Below are 25,035 nucleotides of genomic sequence, written 5' to 3'. Positions count from 1 at the left end.
TTACTATACATAAATTTGTACAACTTTTGTGTGAACATAGTTTTCATTTCTCTGGGATAAATGCCTAGACCACAAGTGCTGAGTTGGATGGTAGATGCATGTTTCATTTTTAAAGAAACTGCCAAATTGTTTCTCAGAGTAGCTGTACCATTTTACATCCCCACCAGCAATGTATGAAGGATCCAGTTTCTTTACATCCTCACCAGTATTTGGTATTTTCACTATTTTCTTATTTTAGCTATTCTGATAGGTATGTTGTGCTTTTAATTTGCATCTCCCTAGTAGCTAATGGTGTTGAACATCTTTTCATGTGTTTGTTTACATCTTTATACCCTCTTTGGTAAAATGTCTATTCATATATTTTGATTGTCTGTTTTGTTTTTGACTGTTGGATTGTGAGAATTCTTTCTATATTTAGATATTAGTCCTTTATGACTACATGGTTTGCAAGTATTTTCTCGCAGTCTGTAGACTGTCCTTTTATCCTTTTAACAGGGTCTTTTATAGAGCAAAACTTAAATTTTGATGAAGTCTAATTTACCAATTTTTTCTTTTATGAATCATGCTTTTTATGTCAAGTCTAGAACTCTTAGCCTAGCCCTAGATCCTCAAGATTTGTTCATGTTTTATTCTAGAAGTTTTATAGTTTTATATCTAAATCTGTGATCCATTTGGGTCAATTTTTGTATAACATGTGAGGTTTCTGTTTTTTCCTATGGATGTCAATTATTTCAGCACCATTTGTTGAAATGTCTTCTCCATTGAATTGCTTTTGCACCTGTGTCAAAAATTAGTTAGGCATATTTGTTCAGGTCTATTTCTGGATTCTCAATTCTGTTCCATTGATATATGTGGCTGTCCCTCCACCAATACCACCTGATCTTGATTACTATAGCTACTAGTCTTAAAATCAGGTAGACAGATTCTTCTTACTTCTTCTTTTTCAAAATTGTGCTAACTATTCTAGTTCCTTTGTCTTTCCATATAAATTTTAAAATAATCTTGTCTATATCTTCAAAAAAAATCTTGCTGGAATTATGATAAGAATTGCGTTTAATCTTGTTATGGGTTGAATTATGTCTCTCAAAAAGATATGTTAAAGTCTTGGTCCATGGTATCTAAGAATGTGACCTTATTTAGAAATAGGATCTTTATAGATGTAATTAAATTAAGATGAAGTCATTAAGGTAAATCCTTAATCCAATACGACTGATGTCCTTGTAAGAAGAGAAGAAACACAGAAAGAACACCATGTAACAACAGAAGCAAAGACTGGAACGATGAATCTTCAAAGCCAAGGAATGCCAAGGATGGCTGGCAACACAAGAAGCTAAAAAGCATGAAACAGATTCTTCCCTGGAGCCTTAGAGAGATCATGGCCTTGCTGACACCTTGATTTTGGATTTCCAGCCTCCAGAATTATGAGAGAATAAAATTCTTTTTAAGCTACCCCATTTGTGGTACTTTGTTATGGCAGCCCTAGCAAACTAATACAAATCTGTATATCAATTTGGGGAGAATTGACATCTTTACTGTTAACTCTTTCAGTCCATGAACATAGTATGTCTCTCTATTTATTTAGTTATTTTTGATTCTTTCATCAGTCTTGCATAGTTTTCAGCATACACGTATTATACGTTTTGTTAGACTTACACCTAAGTATTTCTTTTCTAGTTTTCTTTTTTGAACAATTATAAATGGTATTGTATTTTCAGTGTCCTGTGTTCATTGTTAGTATATAGAAATATAATTGATGTTGTATTTGTATCTTGAATACTAACCTTGCTGAACTCAATTATTAGTTCTAGAAATTATTATTATTATTTTTTTAAGATTTCTTTCGATTTTCTATGTAGGCCATCATTCCATCTGCAAAGAGTTTTATTTCTTCATTTATGGTCTGTATGTCTTTTTTCCTATTCTTGCCTTTTTGCAGTGGGTAGAACTTCCTATGTTGAATAAGAGTAGTAAGAGCAGATATCCTTGCCTTGTTCCCTGTCTTAAGAAGATCCAGGTTTTCACCATTAAGTAAAATGTGAGCTGTAGAATTTTTGTAGATGTAGAGACTGTATCAAGTTGAGGAAGGCCTCTCTATACAGATTTTTCTGAAAGTTTTTTTTAAATCATAAATGAGTGTTAAATTTTGCCTAATGCCTTTTCTGCATCTATTGCTAAACATAGGAATATGCAGACACCACATTCATCCCTTCAGAAAGCTCACTACTCTCATAGTTTCTTTCATCCACTCAACAAATATTTATTGAGTGCCTTGTAGGCCCCCAAATAAGTAAATGACAGTCTCTGCTTTCAAGTAGCTTACCATCTAGCAAGAAAGACAGACAAGTAAGAGGAGCAGGCCTAAAGGGGAAGATCAAAAGTATAATTTTGGATGTTAGTTTTCGCTCTCTATGGAACAGCCAAGTGGCTATTGATGTCCAGTGGAAGTAGGACATTGAAGTCTAGAGCTCGAGAGAAAGAGATGAGATGTGGGAATCACTAGTACATTAGCAGTGGTTGAATCCAAGAGAAGATGTGAGAAGATGATGAGATCACCCCAAAAGAATGGGTAGAACGAGGGGAAGAAAGCTGAGGAACTGCAGACATTTTTGTAGAAAAGGAACTAACAAAGGTAACAAGTTTCAGAGGTGGGAGAAGGCTGATCAGAAAGCGATGTCACTGAGTCCAAGAGAAAAGAGGGGTAGACAATAGTATCAGATGCTTTCTCGGGGCGCGGTCCCCAAGTATTCATGTTCAGGTATGTATGGCCTTTGCTCTGTTTTCCCACACTTTATTTCCCATTTTTTAAAGGGCAGCTCCAGGTAGGTATTTTGTCCCCTCACACTCAACAGGAACAACACAAATGTTAATCTTTCTCTTATTCCATCCTTAAACTGTTTTCCTTTGTTAGTGCTATTTCCATTATTCCAGGCTCACAGACTACAAATTGTCGAGCCATCCTTGTCTCCTTTTGGCCCCAGTAACTCTTTCTATTCATGGTTCCCATGATTTCATTTTTTCATGTATCTCTAATTCTCCTCCTTCCCCCTTACGCATTTATTTTCTCCCATCATCACGCCCCTCTACTTGAAAGTTTCTATTTCTTTAATAGTCACATCATTTTCAACATATCCTCCCTAAAGAATTTTTCCAGAGCCATTTTGCAAGGCACACAGTAAGGATGTATCATCTCATCACCCATCCTCTCAACTAACATTTCCCCAACCTGATCAGCAGATATTTTAAAAGGTAAAATCTTCTCTTAAAAAGACAAATCAATATTGCATTACTCAGGGTACAAGCTTTGTTTTGAGCACTAGAGCATATTTAGCTTCTCAAAAAGACTGCCTTAAAATGGACAAAATGGATGTGGCAATGTAGGTTGTCGCTGCTTTATAGATGCACCTTGAATTATTCGTACTGTACGATATGCCCCGCCTTGTGCTCTCACTGTTTGCATATGTAACCCTTGTCTGGGTGAATCTGATTTTCTTTTGCATACTTATGGAATCCACTGATTTTTGTAATAAGCGGTTCCCTGAAAGGCTAAAATAGTTATTGAAGGAAACTATGTTACAGTTATGTCCCAAAGGAAATTTAGAAGTGAAAGTGTTGACAGAAAATGGCTCAGAAATCAGGGATTTTTTTTTTCTTTTTTCTTTTACAGTCCACCTGACAGTTTAAGTTCAGAAGACAGTTTGGAATTCACTTTAGATGATGATATGGACTATGACCTGGTAACTAGGTTATATTTCTTGATTTAGCTATTCTGTCTGGTGAAATGTATAGATGCTCATTTCTTCTTTGGAAATTTGAAATTTCTTATTTCAAATATTCCACAACTTTCCAGAAGAAAATATGATTTCAGTACTGTTCCCTAATTGTACATATAGTTCATCTTTTGTCATCAGACATTTTATGAAAAATAAGTGTCTATAACAAGGTAATAATTTAGGAGATATATATTATCTACACTCTTCTTATAAAAATAGCCACCTCCTGATTGCTTATGATTTTATTGGGGCTTGAGATATGTTGAGTAGCTAAACTGTAAGATAGACTGACCTTTAACAAAATAGCTCTTCATAGCTACAAGACTGACTTTCAGCTAACCCCAACCCAAATATAAACTCAGAAACTCAAAAGGAACAAAAAGCACTTTAAAACACCATCCATTATTATATATAACACACCTAACCCAAGTCCTCTTTTTTTCTATTGTGGTAAAAAACATAAAATTAAAAAACAAAACAAAACATAAAATTTACCATCTTAACCATTTTTAAGTTTACAGTAGTGTTAACTATATGCACACTGATGTGCAACAAATCGCTTAACTTTTTCATCTTGCAAAACTGAAACTATGCCCATTGAACAACTCCCCTATACCCTCTCTCTCTAGCCCCTGGCAATCACTGTTCTACTTTCTGTTTCTAAGAGTTTGATTTCTTTAGATGCCTCATAAAAACGGAATCATGTAGTATCTGTTTTTTTGTAACTGGTTTACTTCACTTAGAATAATGTCCTCCAGGTTCATCCATGTTGTAGCATGTGATAGGATTTCCTTCTTTTTAAGGCTAATTAATATTCCATCGTAATTTTAAGGCTAATTAATATTCGACAGTATGGATATACTGTGTTTTCTTTACTCATTCATCTGTTGATGGACATTTAGGTTGCTTCCACCTCTTGGCTATAGGAAATATGATAAACATGGGTGTGCAAATACCCATCTTTTTAAAAGTTAAATTTAATACACACTTATTCCTAAAATTTTGGAAAATATAAAATAATTAAAATATAGGGAGAAGAGGACCTTCACTTAACCAAGTCTTTGTCTTTTTTCCATTTCTTCTGCCTTGCCTTTCCCTAGACTCACCTTTCCATTTTTCTGCCCCTGCCTCATTTTCTGCTCCACCCTTGATTTTTTCTTTTCCTTATGATCTTTTTTCCCTTTTTCCAATACCTTTCATCTCCCCTAAATGTTCTCTTCCTGAGGGCCAGCTCTCACATGGAAATAGGCTCCTTTGCCATTATCTATGTCTGCCTCATAATGGGAATGGTGTTCCTTTACCCCATTGCATTTTTCTAGATGTCACAGGTGCACAGGCAGCATATTTTTAAGTGAATTATATTCTTTATTATTGATTGATTAGGAGCCAGAACTTTATTTCAGAGAACCAGAAGAGTTACTTCAAGTCTTCACAGAGCTGGAAGAGCAGAATCTTACTTTGGTACAATATTCCCAAGATGTTGATGAAAATCTTGAAGATGTGAATAAAAGAGAAAAACTTATACAGGATAAAATGTAAGTCATTAAGAACAAGTAGTTTTATTCTAGTAAGTGATTTCTGACCAGAGACAGAGTCCAACTTATTCATGTGTGGTCGTTCCTTGTGGTCTCTCTGGATTTAGGGTAGGATTTTTATTAATAATAGTTTACATTATAGAGTCTAAAAGGTAGAAGTTATATTTATACAGAAGAGACTGGCTTTAGTTTAATTTTAGTCCCTACTTCCTTTCACTTGTCGAAATATTTTTCCTAGCTACAATAATAAAAGATTAAAAAGAGTTGAAATGTCACCTAATGCCTTTATTAAAAAATTTTTTTATTAAAATCTAGCTAACAAATTATATTAGTTTCAGGTGTACATCATACTTATTCAACATTTATATACCTAAAGAAGTGGTCATCATCTGAAGTAACCATCTGACCAAAGTAACCAAAGAAGTAACCATCTACACCATACAACACTATCAATCACAATATCATTGACAATATTCCCTATGCTGTATATCAGGGTTCCCCAACCCCTTGGCCACAGACCGGTACCAGTCCATAGCCTGTTAGGAACTGGGCCACACAGCAGGAGGTGAGCAGTGGGCAAGCGAGCAAAGCTTCATCTGTATTTACAGCTGCTCCCCAGCACTAGTATCGCTGCCTCAGCTCCACCTCAGATCATCAGGCATTAGATTCTCATAGGAGAATGCATTTTCCTTTGCTATGACTCTCCTCAGCAAAACAGCTATTTTGAGACTTAAATACTGTATCATTTTGTAATGTACATATCAATATATCAGGGCTATTATAAAAGAGATTTATCAGGGGAAGGAGGCTGGATTTGATGACTCACATTCCTTGCTACTCTAAAATTTTATATTATTACTTATTATAATTATTATATTCATATTTTGAAATAACTGAGTCACAAGGAACAGATCTTTAAATCTACCCATTAAAAAAATGTGTAGAACCAAGTTTTCTGGGCCAGCAGATGGCAATCTTTTTAAACAGTAGGTCAAAAACCACATTAAACGATCTTATAGTCACCCATTACCACTAATGCATCCTTTTACTCCGTATCTCCTCTTTCCCAATCCTCACAGCATATGGTGTCCCCAACTTCTGACCATATGACTTTTGGGGGTGGGGTAGGCATGAAAAGGGGATCTCTGTCAGAATCCATCTCTAGATCTATATCAGAATCTCTAGGTGAGGAAGTCAGGACTCTACTTTGCCTCAGGGCTCCCCAGAGTCTGATAACCAACCAGGTTTGTGAACACAGATATAATAGATGTACCCACAACTTGGGCTCCTGACACCTCAGCTTTGCCGCTCTCTATTTGGGGACTCGGGAACCACAAAAGTAGTAGAGAGGAAGAAAATGCTTCCTGATGGAAATTAAAAGCAGCCTCTGTGCATTTATTTTTCTCATTTTAACCTGTCCTTGGGCAATGTCTTAAAAATAAAAACTCAGATTTGGCTTGCTAGACATAGGACGCTTATACATGTTCTGGAAGGAGTGTTGAAGCTCCTGACTGATGGTTTATTTCACTAAACCACAGACAAAGGTCTCTTTCTTCTTTTGCAATAGAAATAGCAACATAGAATTTCTTTTGGAGCACAAGGAAATGCTTAAGGCTAACTGTGTGAGAGAAGAGGAAAAAGCAGCAGAACTGGAATTAAGGTCCAGGCTATTTAATTTTGGACAATTTAATTCAGATGCCCAGGTAATCATTGCCTATGGTAATTTTATTTCAGCTCATGATAATAATTTGCATTCACTGTATATTAAACATTGGAATGGGGAAATGAAAGCGAATCACAAGTCCCAGGTTGATGAGAGAGAGAGAAAATCAGCTTGGAATTAACCTGTCAATTATCTAACAGTCAATTTATATAGTTAAGTAGATAGAAAGCATTCAAATTGGCATTGCGGTTCTCTTAAAATATTGCTGAGAATTTCCCCCCTATAAATACATTTCTTTTAGTCAGAGTGTATACATAGGAAATAGTTCACTGCCTGTGATCATTTTGGCATTAATTTAAGGAGAAAATAAGAGAGGAAAAACTGATATACTCTGAATGGAATATCTGACCAACACTGAGCTTGTAACAGGTTTTGGCCTCTTTGGGCCTGCATGGATTCATCAGAGCACCTGAGACACACAGTAGTGCAGTTATATGTTTATATGTTAGTCTCTCCCAGCTGTATGCAAACCCCTCGAGGGCAGAGATTTCTTACTCATCTTAGCTAAGTTTAGTGTCCCTGTAAAGTAGGTGCTCAATAAATGTTTGTTGGATGATGATTAGGTTAGTTTCTAGACCCACGACTCCAGCTAACACTGGTTTCCTTATAAAAATCTCAAATAAAAATTCAAGCTAATATGTGAGGCTAATATCACATTACGGTTATGAACTTGATTTTCGAAAAGAAGTAGATTTGGGGAAACTGTATGAGATGATTGTCCACCTCTACCCATAGGTGGGCAGGGTTACAAAAAGCATCACTTTACACATACATATTTCCTGGAGTGGTACAGTACCCTGAGTTAGGAGGGGATATGGCGTGCCTTGCTAGAGCAAGTGTGATGACACCTTTCATTTCAATAGTTTTTTCCTTACCTTTTGTGGTAAAACGTACATAAATTTTACCATTTAACTATTTTACGTGTACAATTCATTGGCATTAAGTATATTTGCAATACTGTGTAGCCATCACCACTATTTATAGAATTTTTCATCATCCCAAATAGAAACTCTGTATGCACTAAACAATAATCTCCAGTCCTCTATCTTCCCAGCCTCTGGTAAATCTCTATTCTACTTTCTGTCTCTATAAATTTGCCTGTTTTAGGTACTTCATATAAATGAAATCATTCAGTAGTTGTCCTGGCTTATTTCACTTAGCATAACATGTTCAAGTTTCATCCATGTTGTAGCATGTATCAGAATTCCTTTTATGGCTGAAAAATATTCTACTGTATTTATTTACATTTTATTTATCCATTCATCCATTCATACTTGGGTTGTTTCCACCCTTCTGTTTTGAAATATTCTGTTTGAAATAATTCTGAAGCAGATTGACATGAAATATGTGGTATCTCCCCCTCCCACCAAGCCCCCTTCATCCAAGTTTAGGGCAGCTAAAAAAATATATATATATATATATATCATTTTTAATACTCTTAAACTTTGAGGCAACCAGATGCCTAAACAAAGAAGGTACAATTGATTTGAAAATTACTTTTTAAAATACTCTTAAAGATTTTGGTCAGAACTATAATTTTGGCTGGAACTATAATTTTGGCATTCATGTATTACACTCTGGGAAGATGCACTCCGTCCTAGAGATATAAAATGCTGGGGTAGAAAAGGTGAGAGCAGGAAGAAAGAAACAGGCAGAAGAAAAATATTATTTTCTTAGAATTTTTCCAGTTGCCCACTCCCTTTCAGATCTCAAAATGTGCAAAACACAATCCTTTATGAGTAAATAAGCATAGTTGCACCTAATTTTGGTGTTCATAAATTGTTACTTTGGAACTTTGATCACTATAAAATAAATTTTTTATTCTTTCAAAACTTTTACACTCCTAACTGTACTTAATCCCTTAAAAGCATTTTTCATGGATTTATTACTTTTAAAATTATAAATTTGATAATTGAAAAGTGCACAAATCATAAGTGTACCTCTCAAAGAATTTCCTCAAAGTAAACATATGCATGTACTATCCCCTATACCAGAGAAGAGACCATGACCAGCATCCCCAGAAGCCTCCCTCATTCCTCTTTCCAGTCTCTATCCCTCAAGGGTGACCACTATCTTCACTCTCTCACCATCAATTACAGTTCATGTTTTTGAACTTCAAATAAATGGAATCACGTAATGTCTAGCTTATCTGGCTTCTTTCTCTCAACATTATGCTGTTTTGTGTAGCAGTTGTTTTCACTGAACATGAAATGGAATGTAAGCTATTCCATTGTTCAATTTGCAGAGTGTATTCATCTCTGGTTTAACTTTTCGAACAGGGAGCTGATCCAGTTCAAATGGAAGAGTTGTTTAGAGTAAGCACACAGAATGTGACATGGATTAGAATCAGAATTCTTGAGTTGGAAAGGAACTTTAAATGACATCTAGACATATACCCCCTCCCCTATCCAGCTTTGATACAATTATTCCTTCTAAACATTGCTCTGGTCAGATCATTTCCCATTCATTGTCGGAACTTGACCCGGTATTCAGAATCCTGCCGCATTGAAGCAGGAACACTTAACCATCTCTTGCAGCCTCTTAGCAGCCCCTTCCCTGAGATGCTCTGGGCTGGGCCTGCCATCTGGTGGCAGCTCCAGGGATTGGACTGACACTTGCCTTTTCCGTCATAAGTAGGCCTCAGCCTTGAGCTCCCTTTTTCTTTGCTTTCTACTCCATTGGGCCAGATCCTCACTTTTTCATGAGTATTTTCTTTAATCTCATTCCTTAATTGTTTCTTAGGCTATTCTTACCTTGTTATCTTAAGAAAATATCTTTGTTTTTTCCTCTCCTGTTTGACAAGGGGAACTTAAAAAAAGACGTTATAAAAGGCCTCTGCCCATTCACTTCTAAAAAACTCTTTGGTGTTCAAGAAGTCTTCAGAAATTTCTGTCAGCTACTAACCATTCTCATATTAAGGTTGCTTTTTCTCAGAACCAGTGTTCAATATATTTTTTTAAATGATTCACATTGCAGCAATATTTTTTTCATATGCAACATACATTTTAGCTCCTTGATGGGTTAATTTTACTTTTTAAAAATATTTTTCTGTATTTTTAGTTTTCTAAAGGAACATGTTATTAAATAGGAAATATAATAAATGTTATTTAGGGAGAGAAAAGGGGCTTTATGGCAAATAGGACTTTTTATTTTACTTTCTTTTTATATTATTTTGTACTCCAAGTTTTCTTTGAAAAAGCATAATTTTAATAGAGAAAAAAGGGGGTGATTCTCATTTTCTTGAGCAGAAACAAGAATTGGGGCAGAAAGCTATCTGGAGAATGACTTACTTTGCCCAGTAGTTTTTTGAGGCCCTATTAACCAAGGATGCCCAGTACACAGTGGAGAATTTTCTCACAGTCCTGAAACATGTTACCTACAAGCTCTGGCATATCTAACCCCAGTTAAAACAGTGCAATAGCCAGGTACAGTGATCAGCAAGGTCTGGCCTAAGCCTTTGCTTAGACTAGAATGCTTGCAATGGCTTCCCAATGGACGGAATGAAATTCTAACTCCTCAAAAGGTTTTTGTAGGCCAGCCTTGGAATCCGTTTGCTTGTAATTTTTTTTCCTCTGAGAGAGTGCATTCATTTGTTCAGCAAACATTTATTATGTGCAGTTATGTGCAAGGCGCTGTTTTAGATACAAGTATAAGCATAAGAAATAGCTCCTGTCTTCCAGGTGCTTACAGTCTAGAAAGGGAGATGAGGCATGTATGCAAATAACTATCATACAGGATAATTATAGTTTTATCATGGAGCTCACATGCTGTGCTGTGAGGAAATGCACTGGACTGGAAAAAGGATTTAAAATGTATATGTTGCCTCAACTTGAATGCTAAGGGAATGAGATATACGAATATATTCAAGCAAAAAGATTATATAGTCATAATTACTTTTATACCTAGGCTAAAATATTTTAAATAATCCACGTTACTTGGTAATGATCTGACTATAAATTGTTATAAGTATCACTGCGTTTTCTCACCGTTCTATGTAATATTAAAGTTTTTCTTTTAAACAAAGAAACATTTAGTAGCATAAAAAGCCTTTATTATAATATAGTAAAACAGAACTTTACATTTATTGGACAAGCAAATAGTGATGTTATGTTTTCTGCTCTCCTTTTCTTCTCAATCTCAGGAAAAACTGATAGACTCTCTTAGTAAAAAAATTAATCAAGTATACAAAGTCTGCATTGGAGATGGTGAGGTTGGCAGCCTCAACCCAGTTCAAAAGCTGGTAAAAGTAGAGTCTCGCCTGGTGGAATTGAGTGACCTCATTGAATCCATTCCCAAAGAAAACGTGGAGGCAATTGAGAGGATAAAACAGAAAGAACGACGGCAAAAGTACAATGTCTTATATAAGTGTAGTGAATGACGGAATGAGTAGCTGTTTTTGCTTGGATTCCACATTTTAGCCAGTCTTTATTATTATATGGCAAGGATGACCGTACAGAGATACTGTGGGAGGAACCAAAGCCAGGCTTGCCCTCCTCGTAAAGCTATTTAGTGTGGAGACATAGTCATCAAAGAGTCATATAAAATAAATGTGTTATTACCAATGGTGCATGAGCACTGTGAAAGAAAGGAACCAGGTGAACAAAGTTCGCCGGGGCAACTGACCTAGATTAGGATGGGAGAGGGGTGCTTTCATTTGGAAAAGTGAATTTTCAAGGTGACTATTCACTACTAATAAGAAAATTTTTGAAGAGCTATCATGTGGAAGGAGAAATGCACTTGTGAAAATCCCAAGGCATAGATTAGAAACCCTTCACTGGAAAACTGCAGAGACACTCAATCTATGTAAGAACTGTCTGAAAGAGCCATGCAATGAAGGTTTTCCTGTGTGTAACTGCTGTAAATAGCATTTACGCACTAACTCATCTATTCTTCAAGACAAGCTCATGAGAATTATCATTCCTGGAAAATACTGCACCTCCCCCCCCACACACATCCTTACCTAGTTTGGGGTCTTTCAGGAGAATTCACCAATTTACAAATAATTTCCATACCAAGTTAAGTTAAGGATTTTATGTATGTACTATTTATGAGACAATGATTATTATAAATATATGATCCCTAGTATTATATGGTACACTGAAAATTCTTATAAGTAGAATATATTCATGTTATAGCAAAAAAAAAAAAAAAAAACCATGTTGGGAGGCAGACTAGTACTATGGCTCCTAGTACAGGCATGAGAGCTGACCTGCCTGGGTTCAGTCCAGGTTCCACCATTTACAACTTTTGTGACCTCAAGCAAGCTGCATAACCTCTCTTAAACTTCAGCTTATCTGTAAAATGGCAGTAATAATGGCAGTAATAATTTGTAGGGCTGTTGTGAGAATTAAAGGATCTATGTAAAAGCACTAAAGCATGTTTGGCACATGGTTAAGCACTCAAATATTAGCCATTTATAGGAGATATTTTGTTATCTCTTACTTATATTTTTGGTGTATGGGAGACATTGTTTCCCCCATATAAAGATGAAGTCCAGAATATATTAAGGCGATCCTGATGGAATTTTATCAAATATAAAGCAAATTTTTTAAAAACTGTAAGTGAAAAATGACTCCTTCCATAACATAACCTGAGATTAATTACACTAGTAATACTTGCATCTTTTTTACAGTGGGAAATGGTCATCAAAGTGTTATTTTCAGTAGTGATACAAGAAATCTAATTCTAATTGTTTATCATTCTTATCAAAGGGAATTTTAGTTGATTTTCCCCATGGTTTGGAGGCACCTAACATGATACTTAATTTTGCATAAAAAATGTTCGGTAACTGTTACACTTAAAATATATCCATAAAATAGCCAGCACTTATTGAGTGCCTATTCTGCACTTGGCATTGGAGTAGATCGACTGCACAGGTCATCTCACTTATCTTCATAACAACCCTAACAAAAACAAGACAAATAGCATTTCTTGGTCTTAATTTGAGAATTCCATTCAAAAAGATTAACTGGAAAATACACTTTTTGTGGTAATTCACTGAACTATATATTTGTGATTTGTGTACTTTTCTGCATAGTTTATACTTCAATAAAAAGGTTAAAAAGCAGCGGGTGGGGGGGGGCGGGCAGTGATAACTGGAAGTGAATTCATGTGGCCGGTGTACAGATAAACTCTAAAGTGCTGAAATGTGAATGGAGTGACAAGAAGGCTTTGCTGAGGTGCTTGTTTTAGACCAAGATCAGGATAGAGTTTTACTTCCTCTAAAATGGTGACATGCAAATTTCTTCGTATTTCAACACAAACAAGATCTGTTGTTGAGATTTCACCTGAATATTCAAAAGCCATAGTTATGGGTAAAGATGAATTATTATTTTCATTTAACCTTAAAGTAAATCTTATAATATTTAGATCGTTCGTTACCGAATAGTAATGACGTAGATCTTTTTTCCTGTCTATGATTTATAGTTAAGAACATTTTCCCCCTCTTAACAGGCTGCGTGAAGAGAAAATGAAAGAAAAACAAAGACACCAGGAGGAAAGGCTAAAAGCTGCACTGGAAAGAGCGGTAGCACAACCAAAGAAAAAGGTTTGTATTTTGTTATTAATAGGTCCAGCTACATCAATGTGTGACTCCTGTGGTATAAAAACAAAATACTTAATTCATCTAACTTATCCAGGTTGAACTTTAGTGAAATAATCTTTCTTGGCCACAGCTTCAACTGGTCTCTCTCTGGTTCCTTGTTATTTTTAGATTAATTCGAATTACTAGTTAAATTCTCCATTAGACCCACTTTTTAGTAAAAGAAACCTGTCCCCTCCCCTCTTTTTCTTTAGCTCCAGGTTCATGAAACTAGAGAATTATTTTTTTTTTTTAAGTTTGAAGAGGTAGTACAAACATATGGTTTAAAGTTCCAAAGGTACAAGAGTATTCAGTGAAAGTCATTCTCAGTTCCTGTCCTCCCTGGAGGCAACTACTGCTAAGTTTCATCTGCATCCTTCAGGAAATATCCTATTATTTGTATATATATGCTGCTTCTTATAAATGGTAGCTATGAATCTTGCTGCTTTCACTTAATAATGAGAGAGTGCACCTAGAGAATTATATATAACCGAAAGGGTCTTCTAATCCTCACGCTGTAAAAATAATGAGATTAATAGTTGAAGTTAAAATGACTTACCCAGTGTCGCCACAGATTTAGCAGCAGAACCAGGACCAGAAGCCAAGGTTCTTTATATCGCGGGATTACCTATAATAAGTTTGGGACTGGGAAGTCAATGAGTGCTTATGGTCCATGCCTCTACACTAGGTGTAGAGGGCCTTTTGTTTCTACCTGCTACTCTTCCTCCTTTGGGTCAGGGTCTGAAATATAGTCCAGGAAGCCAATTTTATGGTTATCTGATGTGGAAAGCTAACGTGGACACTGATTCTTACCACAGTAACAGCTAACCCGCAGTGAACGCTTATTGTGTATTTCACAACTTTTGAGGTATTTAAAAAAATTCTGAAGTATGATAACAATACGTATGTCAAAAAGTGATTATCTTATTTTATTTAAACAAGCATTTCATTTTTAAAAGAATCTGTACTTCTCTAGTTCAACTCTTCCTATAAACACCTGACTTGTTTTCTTCCTCCCAAGGGAGAATTAACCATTCATCTCCCTCCAACATGTACATACTACATACTAAACCCACAAAATTGAAATGATTATTTTTAAATATATCTTTCCTTCTAGATCATGCATGAGTTTTATGACTTTTGTATCCCCAATGCCTGGCGCATAGTGGATATTCAATAAATGCTTATCGAATTAATGGACTGAAAATGAGAATGAAAACAAAAACTTGAAATTGAAAAAAAATGACCTGATAAGTTGACGATGTATAAAGACCTGTGATAGAAATTCTTACCCAGTTGGGACATTTCATCACTGGAAATTTTCTCAGACAGTAATAACAACAAAAGTTGCCAAAGGAGATCACTGACAGTGGAAAAAAAATTCTGACTTTAGAAAAGGAATTCAGGGATTCCAGTCCCATAAGAACATTTTTGTTGGTATAATGATGACCAAAAATGTCAAACATTCTGCAGTATAGGAGATACTCTCATATAGGGATAGTGCCCTTTTGAGACACAATGGAGATGCCCCATCAAATTTCTACACAAATTCAGATATAAAAGCAAAACAAAACAAATATGATTATGGGGAAAAAAGACTAAAAGAGGAATATAATTAGTAATGATATACTTGAGTATATGCCCCAGAGAGAATGAACCGGTTTGAAAGTGAAATTAGGGATTTCCCTCTGCATGAGGGCACGTCCTGGTGCGAACATCTCCAAGAGCCAACAGGATTACTAGCATTTAAGAGGATAGTACATGGTTTTCTCAAGTTTTTGTTTAACAGGATTTTAAAATGTCAGTCAATTGGTACTCAGCAGAGGAAAGCAACCTCTTCCAACCAATGAAGGAAAACTTGCTATGGCCCTTACTGAGAAATCAAATATTGGCCTTAAACATGGTGCTTTTCTAGGCTGACCATGTCTGAAACATGCTATACAATGACTTTACCTAAATCTCCCCTACTTCCCCATAAAACCATAAGTTTCCCATAAAACTGCTCTGTCTTCTGCATACTAACTATGGTGCTCTAATTGTTGCTTAATTTTGCCTAACATGTTGGACATCCATTAGGTTATCAATCCTTTTGTAACTGATTTACTGTTTTAAACCATATTAGTCCTTGGAAAAGTCAAGTTAATGTTAGTATTTTACTTATACTTCAATTGGAAAAGGTTATGTTGAAGAATATTAAGTATTTTGTCTTTTGTTTCAGCTGGGAAGACGACTTATCTATCGTTCAAAACCTCCATCTGGTAACAAACAGGAACTACTTTTAGTCAAGGATACAAAATCAAAATCAGTAGAGGATGAATACTTTTTCACTTGAATAGGAGCAGTAAGATGTTTATTACCAGAATGTTTTAGGCATATTTTATAGATTTTGGTTTTCAATAATGGCAATATTCTGCCCCATATGCTGGCCTAACCAATTTGAGGAAGATAGGTCCTTGTTCAAAAGGTTATAGGATTGGGAAAGGGAGTTATTTTCTTTTGTTGAAGCTTTTTATTATCCATATTTTAAGTATTATTCTAAACCTTATATAACTATACTTTGAGTTGTACCAGTTGGGGTTACACATAGAAAGCTACTTTACTGATGTAACTATATGGTGAATGACCATTAAATTGCAGTAGTGGCATTCTCTGACAATGTAACACTTTAAATGATCTATTTTTTTTTTTTTTTCAAGCAGTGCACAGGAAAGTTCACAGTACACATTTTATCACAGTGGACTATATATTTTAACAAGGTACAACTCTAAGATACCATAAGGGTTTTGAGTTTAAAACTTAAATGAAAACCACTAGGTTATGTTCTAAGAACATAACTCCAAGACTGGTTTTTAAATCACATTAAAGAGTTCTGTTCCAAAAACTTAATTCTTTTAGGTGAACAGACCATGTCGTCAGCCTATCAGTTTACAATTTCTGTTGTGTTCTATATCCACAATCATTTTAATTTTCAGGTGATTTTTCAATTTTAGCTATAATATGTATACATTATTTAGCTTACACTGATATGAAATTAACATAGTTTGTCAACTACTAAGTAAAACAATATATATTCTTAGAAAATATTTAACTTTATATGTGTCAAAATGACTCAAAAATAACTTTAAAAGAATTAGTTGCTTTTAAAAGGTCTCAGTTAATACATAAATACAAGAGCTGAAATTCATGTTCATAAACATTTATAATGCATATAAATAATTTTCCCTTATAGAAAAAAAAGCAGAATAGTGGACTTACAAAAGAAAATCAACTTGAATGAAGTTGGGTGACTTTTAAAGCATTACTCCTCTGAAAAATTTTTTCAATTGTTTCAACATTTGAGCTTTGCATACAAATATCTGAATATGAATAGTTCACCAGTCAAGTTGAAAAACAAACATCTTTATTGTCTAGAAATATATATAAAAAAGATTCCCCACAAAAGAGGCTATTCTCTCATTTCCCCATCTTCTTCCTCTTCTTCAACACCCCTGATATAAAGCACATTATTACACCTGCAAATAAGAGAAAAACAGTCCATTTTGTTGTTCCAACTAGAAACCATATAAGATCTGATTTATGATTACATTTTTTTCATTACAAACTACTGAATGCTAAATTTACAACACAGCATTTTTTTCTTTCTCTTTAAAAAAAAAGGTTTCTACCTCAGATTTGTTAAAAAGCACGTGGCACTTACTTTACCATGCAGTTGTTATAAAATGGTATCTTTATGATCTTCCAAAGGGAATGACTAGAATTTGGAGGTGTAAAGTTAGTTCTGGAAAATGAATATAACCAAAATCCCTAACAGCAGCCAGACCCAACTAAAATTAAACACCAAGTTCCTACAACTAAATGCACTGAAAAAAGTTACAGCTAAGAATTAGAAGTTTAGTATCAACACTAGAAGAATCTTAAGGATGAACAGCTCCAAAATATTTAAATCTTCTTTGACAAGTTTAACAATTTCAAAGACTTTTATAGTCTAGTTGTAGAATATTATGTTATATTAATAAAAAGTAATTCTGAAATCAAGGCACTAAATTAATTTATTTAAATGGGTATTTCTAATGTTCACCAGTAACTCCTTATATATATTACTGCTGTTTTGTTTACCTTATTAAAACTTCACCCAGATGTCCAGACAATGCTCCATCTATGTATTCTTCTGTGTTTGCAAGCTTTAAATAAAAAGAAAATATACTGGTATAATACAGAAAGAAAATACTATAACACACCTAATATTGGTGAGAACTTATTAACTGAGGCCTTTCTATATCAACAACTCATATTTATCTATAATTAATATCACCACTGTAGTACTTTTTGGTTTCATAAAAATATTCAGTAAAGTTAACATTGATGGATATAGAACAAATATGTAATAAAGCTTATTGGAACAATTTTTAAAATCTCAGTTGTGTAATATTTCTGTTCGATATTAAAACAATGTGCTAAGGAAGGCAGTCTCTCAATTTATGAATAAATTGAGATTAAAAAGTTTTCTAAAAATTCAGTTCCAAAGAAGCAGACATCACTCTTTCTTGGGAAAGAAACATTATATACTGCAGTATCATACTGAGGAACCCAAAGGGTGTACAAAAGCTATGGCTAAAATACTAAATACTTTTATATTAGTCACCAAGCAAACCAAAGAATTGAATGCTTTTTAAATTATGTGCTAATAAACAGGGAAAAACAAGTTCTTAAGAAGAGGTTAAATAATTAAGAGTGACCTTCCAAATTTTCAGTTATAAAAGACATAAATCACAGGGACATAATTCTTAACACAGAGAATATAGTCAATATCATAATAACTTTGTACAGTCACAGATGGTTATTAGACTTATTGTGGTGATTACTCCGTAGAGTATGTAAATGTTGAATCTCTATGTTGTACAACTAAAACTAAATATGTCAATTATATTTCGGTAAAAAAAAAAAACTTGTTAAAAAAATTTGATCCTAAACACCTTAGGAATTGGGATTTGAAATTCATTCATAGATATTTAAACTCAACATTTTCATTACTAAATTGTGGATGGTGAGTTACATACGTATTCTGTGATAAACATTTATTTATGAAGGGGATCTTTTAGGGACTTAAAGTTTGATGAAAGCCTTCATGTTTCAACTGTTAAATGTTAAATATTTAAAAGTTAAAAAAAAAAAAGAGTACCTTTATAGTTAGGGAGCTATATTATTTATAATTTTACATCAAGATATTTAGCTTTCCTTCTACATACAGGTATAAATTTTACTTGTAATTTATAAAAATCAAAATCTGTGCTACCTGGGACTCACAAAAGAAATGAACAGGCAAGAAAGGAGAGGGAAGTTTCCTTCATTAGCTGGGCAAGTGGCAAAGGAAAAGAAATATAGGGCTCACGGAGAATGTAAGGTAAGGCATTTAAAACATGCTAATGAATTAATACTGCTACTGAATGTTATTCCCTCTCCAATAGAGAACAAAAAGTAACGTCCTATGCCCAGAGAATAAGGTTTTGTCTGAAATATATGTGGTTGTTGAGATAACTAGTTTTGTATGGAACAGTTCTCAGTAATAATGTATAAATATCAACTGACTTTTTTTGTTAAAAGTGATTATTTTTGGCAGATATTCATATTGCCAACTGATTTCTAAATTATATAATGTTCCAAAGCCTTCTACCACATTTTAAATAAAATCCAAAGTCCTTACTATCACTTAAAAGGCTCTGTATGATTACCATTCCAACCATTCTATCATCCTTCCCCTAACACATTCTGCTCTGGCCTTCTTGCTGTGCTCTGAACACACCAATCATGTTCCTGCCTCAAAGCCTTTACTCTTGCTGTTTCCTCAAACTGGGATGCTCTCTCTCCAGCAACTCTTCAGCTGCTCACCCAATTCTGGTCTCTGCTTAAACTTACTGCCTCCTAGAGACTTTCCCTGGCTATCCTATCAACACTGCACACTTTTGTCACCCTATTCCGTTTCTTTTATTCCACAGCATCTATCATTACCTGATGTCATTACCCTCCTTGAGGGTAGGGACTTTTATTCATTGGTGTATTCACAGTGCAAGGCACATAATAGGCACTTAATAAATATGTACTGAGTGAACAAACTCAAAAGCATCATCAATGTGGTTAGTCACTCAGATACATTTCCTAACTGACAGGCTCATTAGGAAGTTGTATCACTTTTAAAACCAAATATTTGGTGGGTACTCTTTATTCCTTTTACTGAGATATAATTCCCATAACATAAAATTCACTTTGAAAGTGTACAAGTCAATGATTTAAACTATATTCATAAAGTTGTATAACCATCATCACTAAGTCTGGGACATTTTCAGCACAAAGGGTATATACTCTTCAGATTTTTCTATGGTCTTGGTAAATGATTCCTGCTTGGGGAATTTTCCAGGCCAAAACCATGCTCTATAAGAACTTTGGAGACCTGAGTATGAGTGTCATCTATTCAGGTGGTAGACTCTTAAATTAAGAAAAATCTTGGCTTTTTGCCTACGAGTATTCCTATACTTAGTACTCTGCCTCCAAGTACAAGTACTATCAGTGTGGAATACCTGGAGTCATGGTTGGATTGAACACCTGTCTAGGTAACCTTTAAAATTCATCCATCTGCCATTAACCAGTCACATAAATACCTAAGTTTCAGGAAAACATAACCTCAAACCCTTTCCTCAAAAACCTGGCTGGAAACTACAATTAAGCAACAAAAAAAACAAACACCCCAATTTAAAAATGGGCAAAGGACATGAATAGATATTTCTCCAAAGATTACATAAATGGCCAATAAGGGCATAAAAAGATCTCAACATTACTACTAATTAGAGAAATGCAAATCAAAACATTAGGAAGGCTATTGTCAAAAAAATAAGATAAAATAAAAAAATAACAAGTGTTAGTAAGAATGTGAAGAAATTGGAGTCCGTGAACATTACTGGTGATGTAAAATAGAGCTGCTGCTGTGGAAAACAGTATGGCAGTTCCTCAAAAAATTAAACAGTCTACGGCCAAGCCATCCTGAACAAGCTAGATCTCGTCTGATCTCGGAAGCTAAGCAGGGTCGGGCCTGGTTAGTACTTAGATGAGAGTCCACCTAGGAAGACCAGGTGATGTAGGTGTTAAAAAAAAAAAAAAAAAAAATTAAAAATTACTGTATGCAATTCCATTTCTGAATATATACCCAAAAGAACTGAAAGCATTCTATCAGATATCTGTACAGCCATATTCACTGCATTATTCACAATAGTCAAAAAGTGGAAATAATTCAAATGTCTACCAACTGAAGAATGGATTAAAATGCAGTATATATATGCAATGAAATACTATTTCAACCATAAAAAAGAATGAAATTGTGATACATACTGCAATATGGATGAACCTTGAAAACATTATACTAAGTGAAACAGGTTAAAATAACAAATTTTGTATGAGGTACCTAGAAGAGACAGAAAGAATAGTATTTGTCAAGGGCTGGAGGCAGGGGAAATGGGGAGTTAATGGTGATGGCTGCAGAACAATGTGAATGTACTCAATGCGGCTGAGTTGTACACTTAAAAATACTTAAAGTGGTAAATTTTCTGTTATACATTTTATCACAACTTTTTAAAAACTTGGCTGAAATATTTATAGAAGCTAGTGTTAACAGACATGCAGTCAGTTAATCAAGTCCTTTGGCTGCTTTGTCTTCTCCCTCAAGACATACTTTTATGGAATTACTTTGATGTTGTGCCTTGAGTACTCATTAAGAGATGTTAAGAATTTCACTTGAAAAATTTCTTTCAGAGTTAAGTGCTGGGAAAAGGTTTGCTTTTTCTGCAAATTACTGTTACCCTTATAGCCTTATGAATCAAACATCTGAGTTCTTTTTACTTTAACCACTAGGAATCAAATCTGTGGCTAAACTTTTGTTTAACACCATGTCTCACATGTAGTTTTTTATAACACCCTCTCTGACCTTGACTTTATTTTTGAATTTTGCTCAATGTTTGTCAATTTAATTAATTGTATTCTTATAAATCACACTAAACTTTTGAGGAATAAGGTGAAGAAAAATAAATGCAATTTAATGATCTTTTTAACAATTTAGCTTACCTGCATGTTCATATAACCATCTACAGATACCAGGTAGCCTTTGTACTCCATTCCCCACTTAAGTTTCACCATTACTGGCTTTCCTGTTAATCCATTGAGGAAAGGTTTGGGATTGAGGGGCAAACTCTGCATAAAGAACAAAAAAAGAACTCAATTATTCTCCTGAGCTCAGCTCCCACTGCCTACTCTCTGCTACCGAAGCATTAATATTTTACGGTACCCAAATGAAGCAAACTCTTGACTCCCTCTCACATAATTTTCACTTTTATTTGTTGAAGAGCATCAGAGAAATTTAAATATCCAATTAGCCAATTTTATCGTCAACACATCGAATCTTATAAAAGTATTCATTTTTCCCTTAAACAGTAAATAGCTAGTATATCTCAATCACTGTTCCAGGCTATAAAGAAACAAAGGTAAAGACAGCAAAAAAAAAAAAAAATGCAGGCGACAGTCCCTGTCCTCAAGAAGCTCAAAGTAGGAGAGGGAAGAGCAAAACACATACAAATAGGCAATTACATTGCAATGTAGTAAGAGGAGATATGCTATGTACTAGGGTACCAAATCAATCCAGCCTTAAGAGGAAAGAAAAGGTTGTCTAAAAGAAGTGCTGTCTCCATTTTATATGATGAGAGAGGTAGGATGAGAGGTTATTTCCATGGAGCTGGGGAAGGGGGACAGCTGTTCTAGGCAGAGGAGGCCACCTATGTAAAAGGAGGAAAGAATGAAACAACAAGGTGATGTTAGGGACATAACAATTTAGTGTTGCCAGTGTCCCAATAGGAGGCTACGGAATGAAGCAAGGGACAGATCACACTTGAGAGTCTTCGCTTTAATTCTAGACTCTAGGACTGGGTCTTACTTGACTTAGCAGTGCCTCTTACACATGAGCTATCACTTAATGTTTGTTTATTCACCAAACCAGAGTATCCCCAATAAATTCAGACTTTTTTCCTTCCCTCATCGACTCATCCATAAGCCCAAAGAAAAGAACCAAGAAACTTAGCTACTAAATTCCTTTAAGATAAGTATATTCAGAGCGACCTCAAAAGACATGGGGGACTACTGCAATAACCACCTAATGAGTATACTGTTTTCACTCCTGTCTTTCTCCAACTTATTATCTACACAGCAACTATTACCTTTATCATGTCATTTCTCTACTTAAAATGCTTCAATGGCTTCCAACTGCACCTGGAATAGAATCCAGACCTCTTAAAATGACCCGAGAGGTCTTGCCTGACCCTATCTCATAACCACTATTCTTGCAAACGGCTGTGGCTTTCTGTGAATTCCTCCAGGTGGTCAAGCTTTCTTTCCGGCCTTATGGCCTATGCTCAAGTTCCCAGCGCTTGGAATACACTCTACCTCCTGCTCTTCAAGGGGCTATATTTCATATCATTTAGGTATCAGGTTAAATCCTTTCCCTTCCGAGGATGCCATCCCTAACCACTCTTCTAATGTACCACCATCGTGACCCCTCACAGCATCCAGTTTGCTTCCTTCTTAGCACTTAACATTATTTGCAATTATATATTTCTGTTATTTGATTAGTGTCTGTCTCTCACAGCCGATTGAGTTAACCTAGACCAGGGTCTGCATCAGTTCTTTTCACTTCATATTCCTAGCGCCTAGCAGTATCTGGCAGGTGGCATGCACTAAATAAATATCTGCTAAACGAACAAATGACTGCTCCAAAGCCTAGGTAGGATCTGTGTTCCAGAGCGCTGCGGGGCTGGGAGTCCCAACATCAAAGGATGAAAGCGGATCTGCAGTTTGAAGAGTGGGTCGTGAAAAACCGCTTTGTCTTTACCCCGACCCTGTGGCTCCAGCCAGCAAGGATACCTCAGGCTCCGATTCAAACGAACAAGAGGGGGAAGAGGGAAGGGGCACTCCTGGGCAGCGGAAGGGGCGCGCGCCTCAAACCTCCAGAGCAGGGAGAAAGGGGCTGGTGACCCGATACGCAGCGCCTCACGCGGATGAATGGGAAACGCGCGAACCAACCCCCATGGCCCGGCGAAGCTGGTCACCCGCCCTCTCTCTCTCTCTCTCTCCGGAGACTCCAGCCTTTCTTTTCCTCCTTACCATCGTGACGACAGACAAATGTCGCAGGATACTCGCCGCCGACCCAGCTGTCCTGCGTCCCTCGCGCCTGAAGTAACTATAACAGGGATCGAACCGCGCTGCTTCTAGAGAAATGGCCGCCAAAAAAGCAGCGTGACCTTTTACCTCTGACTTCAGCTCTTCCGCTTCTGTGATTGGACGCAAAGAGATCTGTGCTGATTGGAGGAGGTGGCTGGGCAGTATGTCCTGGCAACCGGCGGTATAGCGTGCGTTTGTGCCTTTTCTGCGACGTGCAGGCCTGTGGGAAACCTTCGGCCGCTGGACGCGGGAGAGTCCCTGCGAGCCTGCAAAGACAGTGAACCCGACAGGTTTCTGGTCTGCTCGCCTGCCTCGAGGATTAGGCTAAAAGATGCCGTGCATCCTGTAGCGCGGACATTTCTCGCCAGCCTAACGAATGGGGCATTCCTTTGTCCTTTTATACCTGTGAGAACGAGTTTGGGACCCTTGAGTTCTTAGATTCTCTGATTTGGGGGCTCCTCTGCCACGGCCCCCTTCTACCTGACTGTTCTCTATTCTGTAACGTTCATTTCAACCCGCTCTATAGGAAGTGGGAGAAGCAAGACTAGACTAAGGGAGGTGAAACGCACCGAAGAAAGTCAAGTACAGAATGAATTTCAGATGAAGTCAAATTGAGACAACGGTGTGGTGATCACCTTGTCGATCTGTTTCTTTTGCATCACCAGCGGAAACCCAATACAGTCTTTTTACTTGCATTTATAATTAAGGACGAGGGGGATGTTTACTCTATCATGAACTAATCCTTGACAGTATAGTGGTATTGATCAGAATCTCACTTGTTTTTCTCCTGTATAGACTTTCAGCTCACTCAGATCTGAAATGCTAAATACAGTTTTTAGAGAATACGCACTTTGAATAGTACCGTTTTTTGGTTCTATTTTTGCAGCCCTTAGGAGATAAATTTGGAATTTCGGTTTAAATGTAGCATATTGTGGCATTATGGAGTAGAGGATAGGACTTGGTAGGCAGCGGGAATTCATCTCATGGGGGTGGTGTTGGACAGTTTCTTTACCCACTCAGGCCTTTGTTTCTTCAGCTGTAAGTGGATTTAAGAACAGTACTATCCACAGGGTTGTTAGGATTAAATAATTAATGCGAAACAGGTTAGGACTGTGCTTGGTCATGTAAGGGCCCAGTAGATGTTCACCATTATTTTAAGGTCCATGTAAATGTTGGAGA

At 36.0% G+C, this 25,035-nt stretch overlaps 2 protein-coding genes and 1 pseudogene across 2 annotated transcripts in view; 2 read left to right on the top strand and 1 right to left on the bottom strand.

Annotated features, from left to right (window-relative positions):
* The window catches only part of CCDC38 (coiled-coil domain containing 38), a 38,088-nt gene extending 21,910 nt beyond the window's left edge, over positions 1 to 16,178 (top strand). The window contains exons 10-16 of the mRNA XM_011365945.2: positions 1,937 to 2,028; positions 3,665 to 3,734; positions 5,154 to 5,305; positions 6,873 to 7,008; positions 11,170 to 11,375; positions 13,482 to 13,575; positions 15,827 to 16,178. Coding sequence (XP_011364247.1) covers positions 1,937 to 2,028; positions 3,665 to 3,734; positions 5,154 to 5,305; positions 6,873 to 7,008; positions 11,170 to 11,375; positions 13,482 to 13,575; positions 15,827 to 15,940 — 864 coding nt within the window. The 3' untranslated portion in view covers positions 15,941 to 16,178. The remainder of the gene's footprint in view (positions 1 to 1,936; positions 2,029 to 3,664; positions 3,735 to 5,153; positions 5,306 to 6,872; positions 7,009 to 11,169; positions 11,376 to 13,481; positions 13,576 to 15,826) is intronic.
* An 808-nt stretch (positions 16,179 to 16,986) lies between these two features.
* On the bottom strand, positions 16,987 to 23,964 carry SNRPF (small nuclear ribonucleoprotein polypeptide F). Its single transcript, XM_011365916.2, has 4 exons — positions 23,800 to 23,964; positions 21,715 to 21,840; positions 17,725 to 17,789; positions 16,987 to 17,120 (listed from the first exon to the last, which is right to left on the bottom strand). The coding sequence occupies exons 1-4, from the start codon at positions 23,800 to 23,802 to the stop codon at positions 17,054 to 17,056; spliced, it is 261 nt and encodes an 86-aa protein (XP_011364218.1). The 5' UTR covers positions 23,803 to 23,964; the 3' UTR covers positions 16,987 to 17,053.
* LOC111743608 lies at positions 20,623 to 20,741 on the top strand (annotated as a pseudogene).
* Positions 23,965 to 25,035: the final 1,071 nt, after the last annotated feature.

This window comes from Pteropus vampyrus, unplaced genomic scaffold, assembly GCF_000151845.1.
Source record: "Pteropus vampyrus isolate Shadow unplaced genomic scaffold, Pvam_2.0 Scaffold116, whole genome shotgun sequence".
Taxonomy (NCBI): Eukaryota; Metazoa; Chordata; class Mammalia; order Chiroptera; family Pteropodidae; genus Pteropus; species Pteropus vampyrus.
Note: the sequence above shows the minus strand (reverse complement) of the source record. Positions and strands in the feature narration are given on the sequence as shown.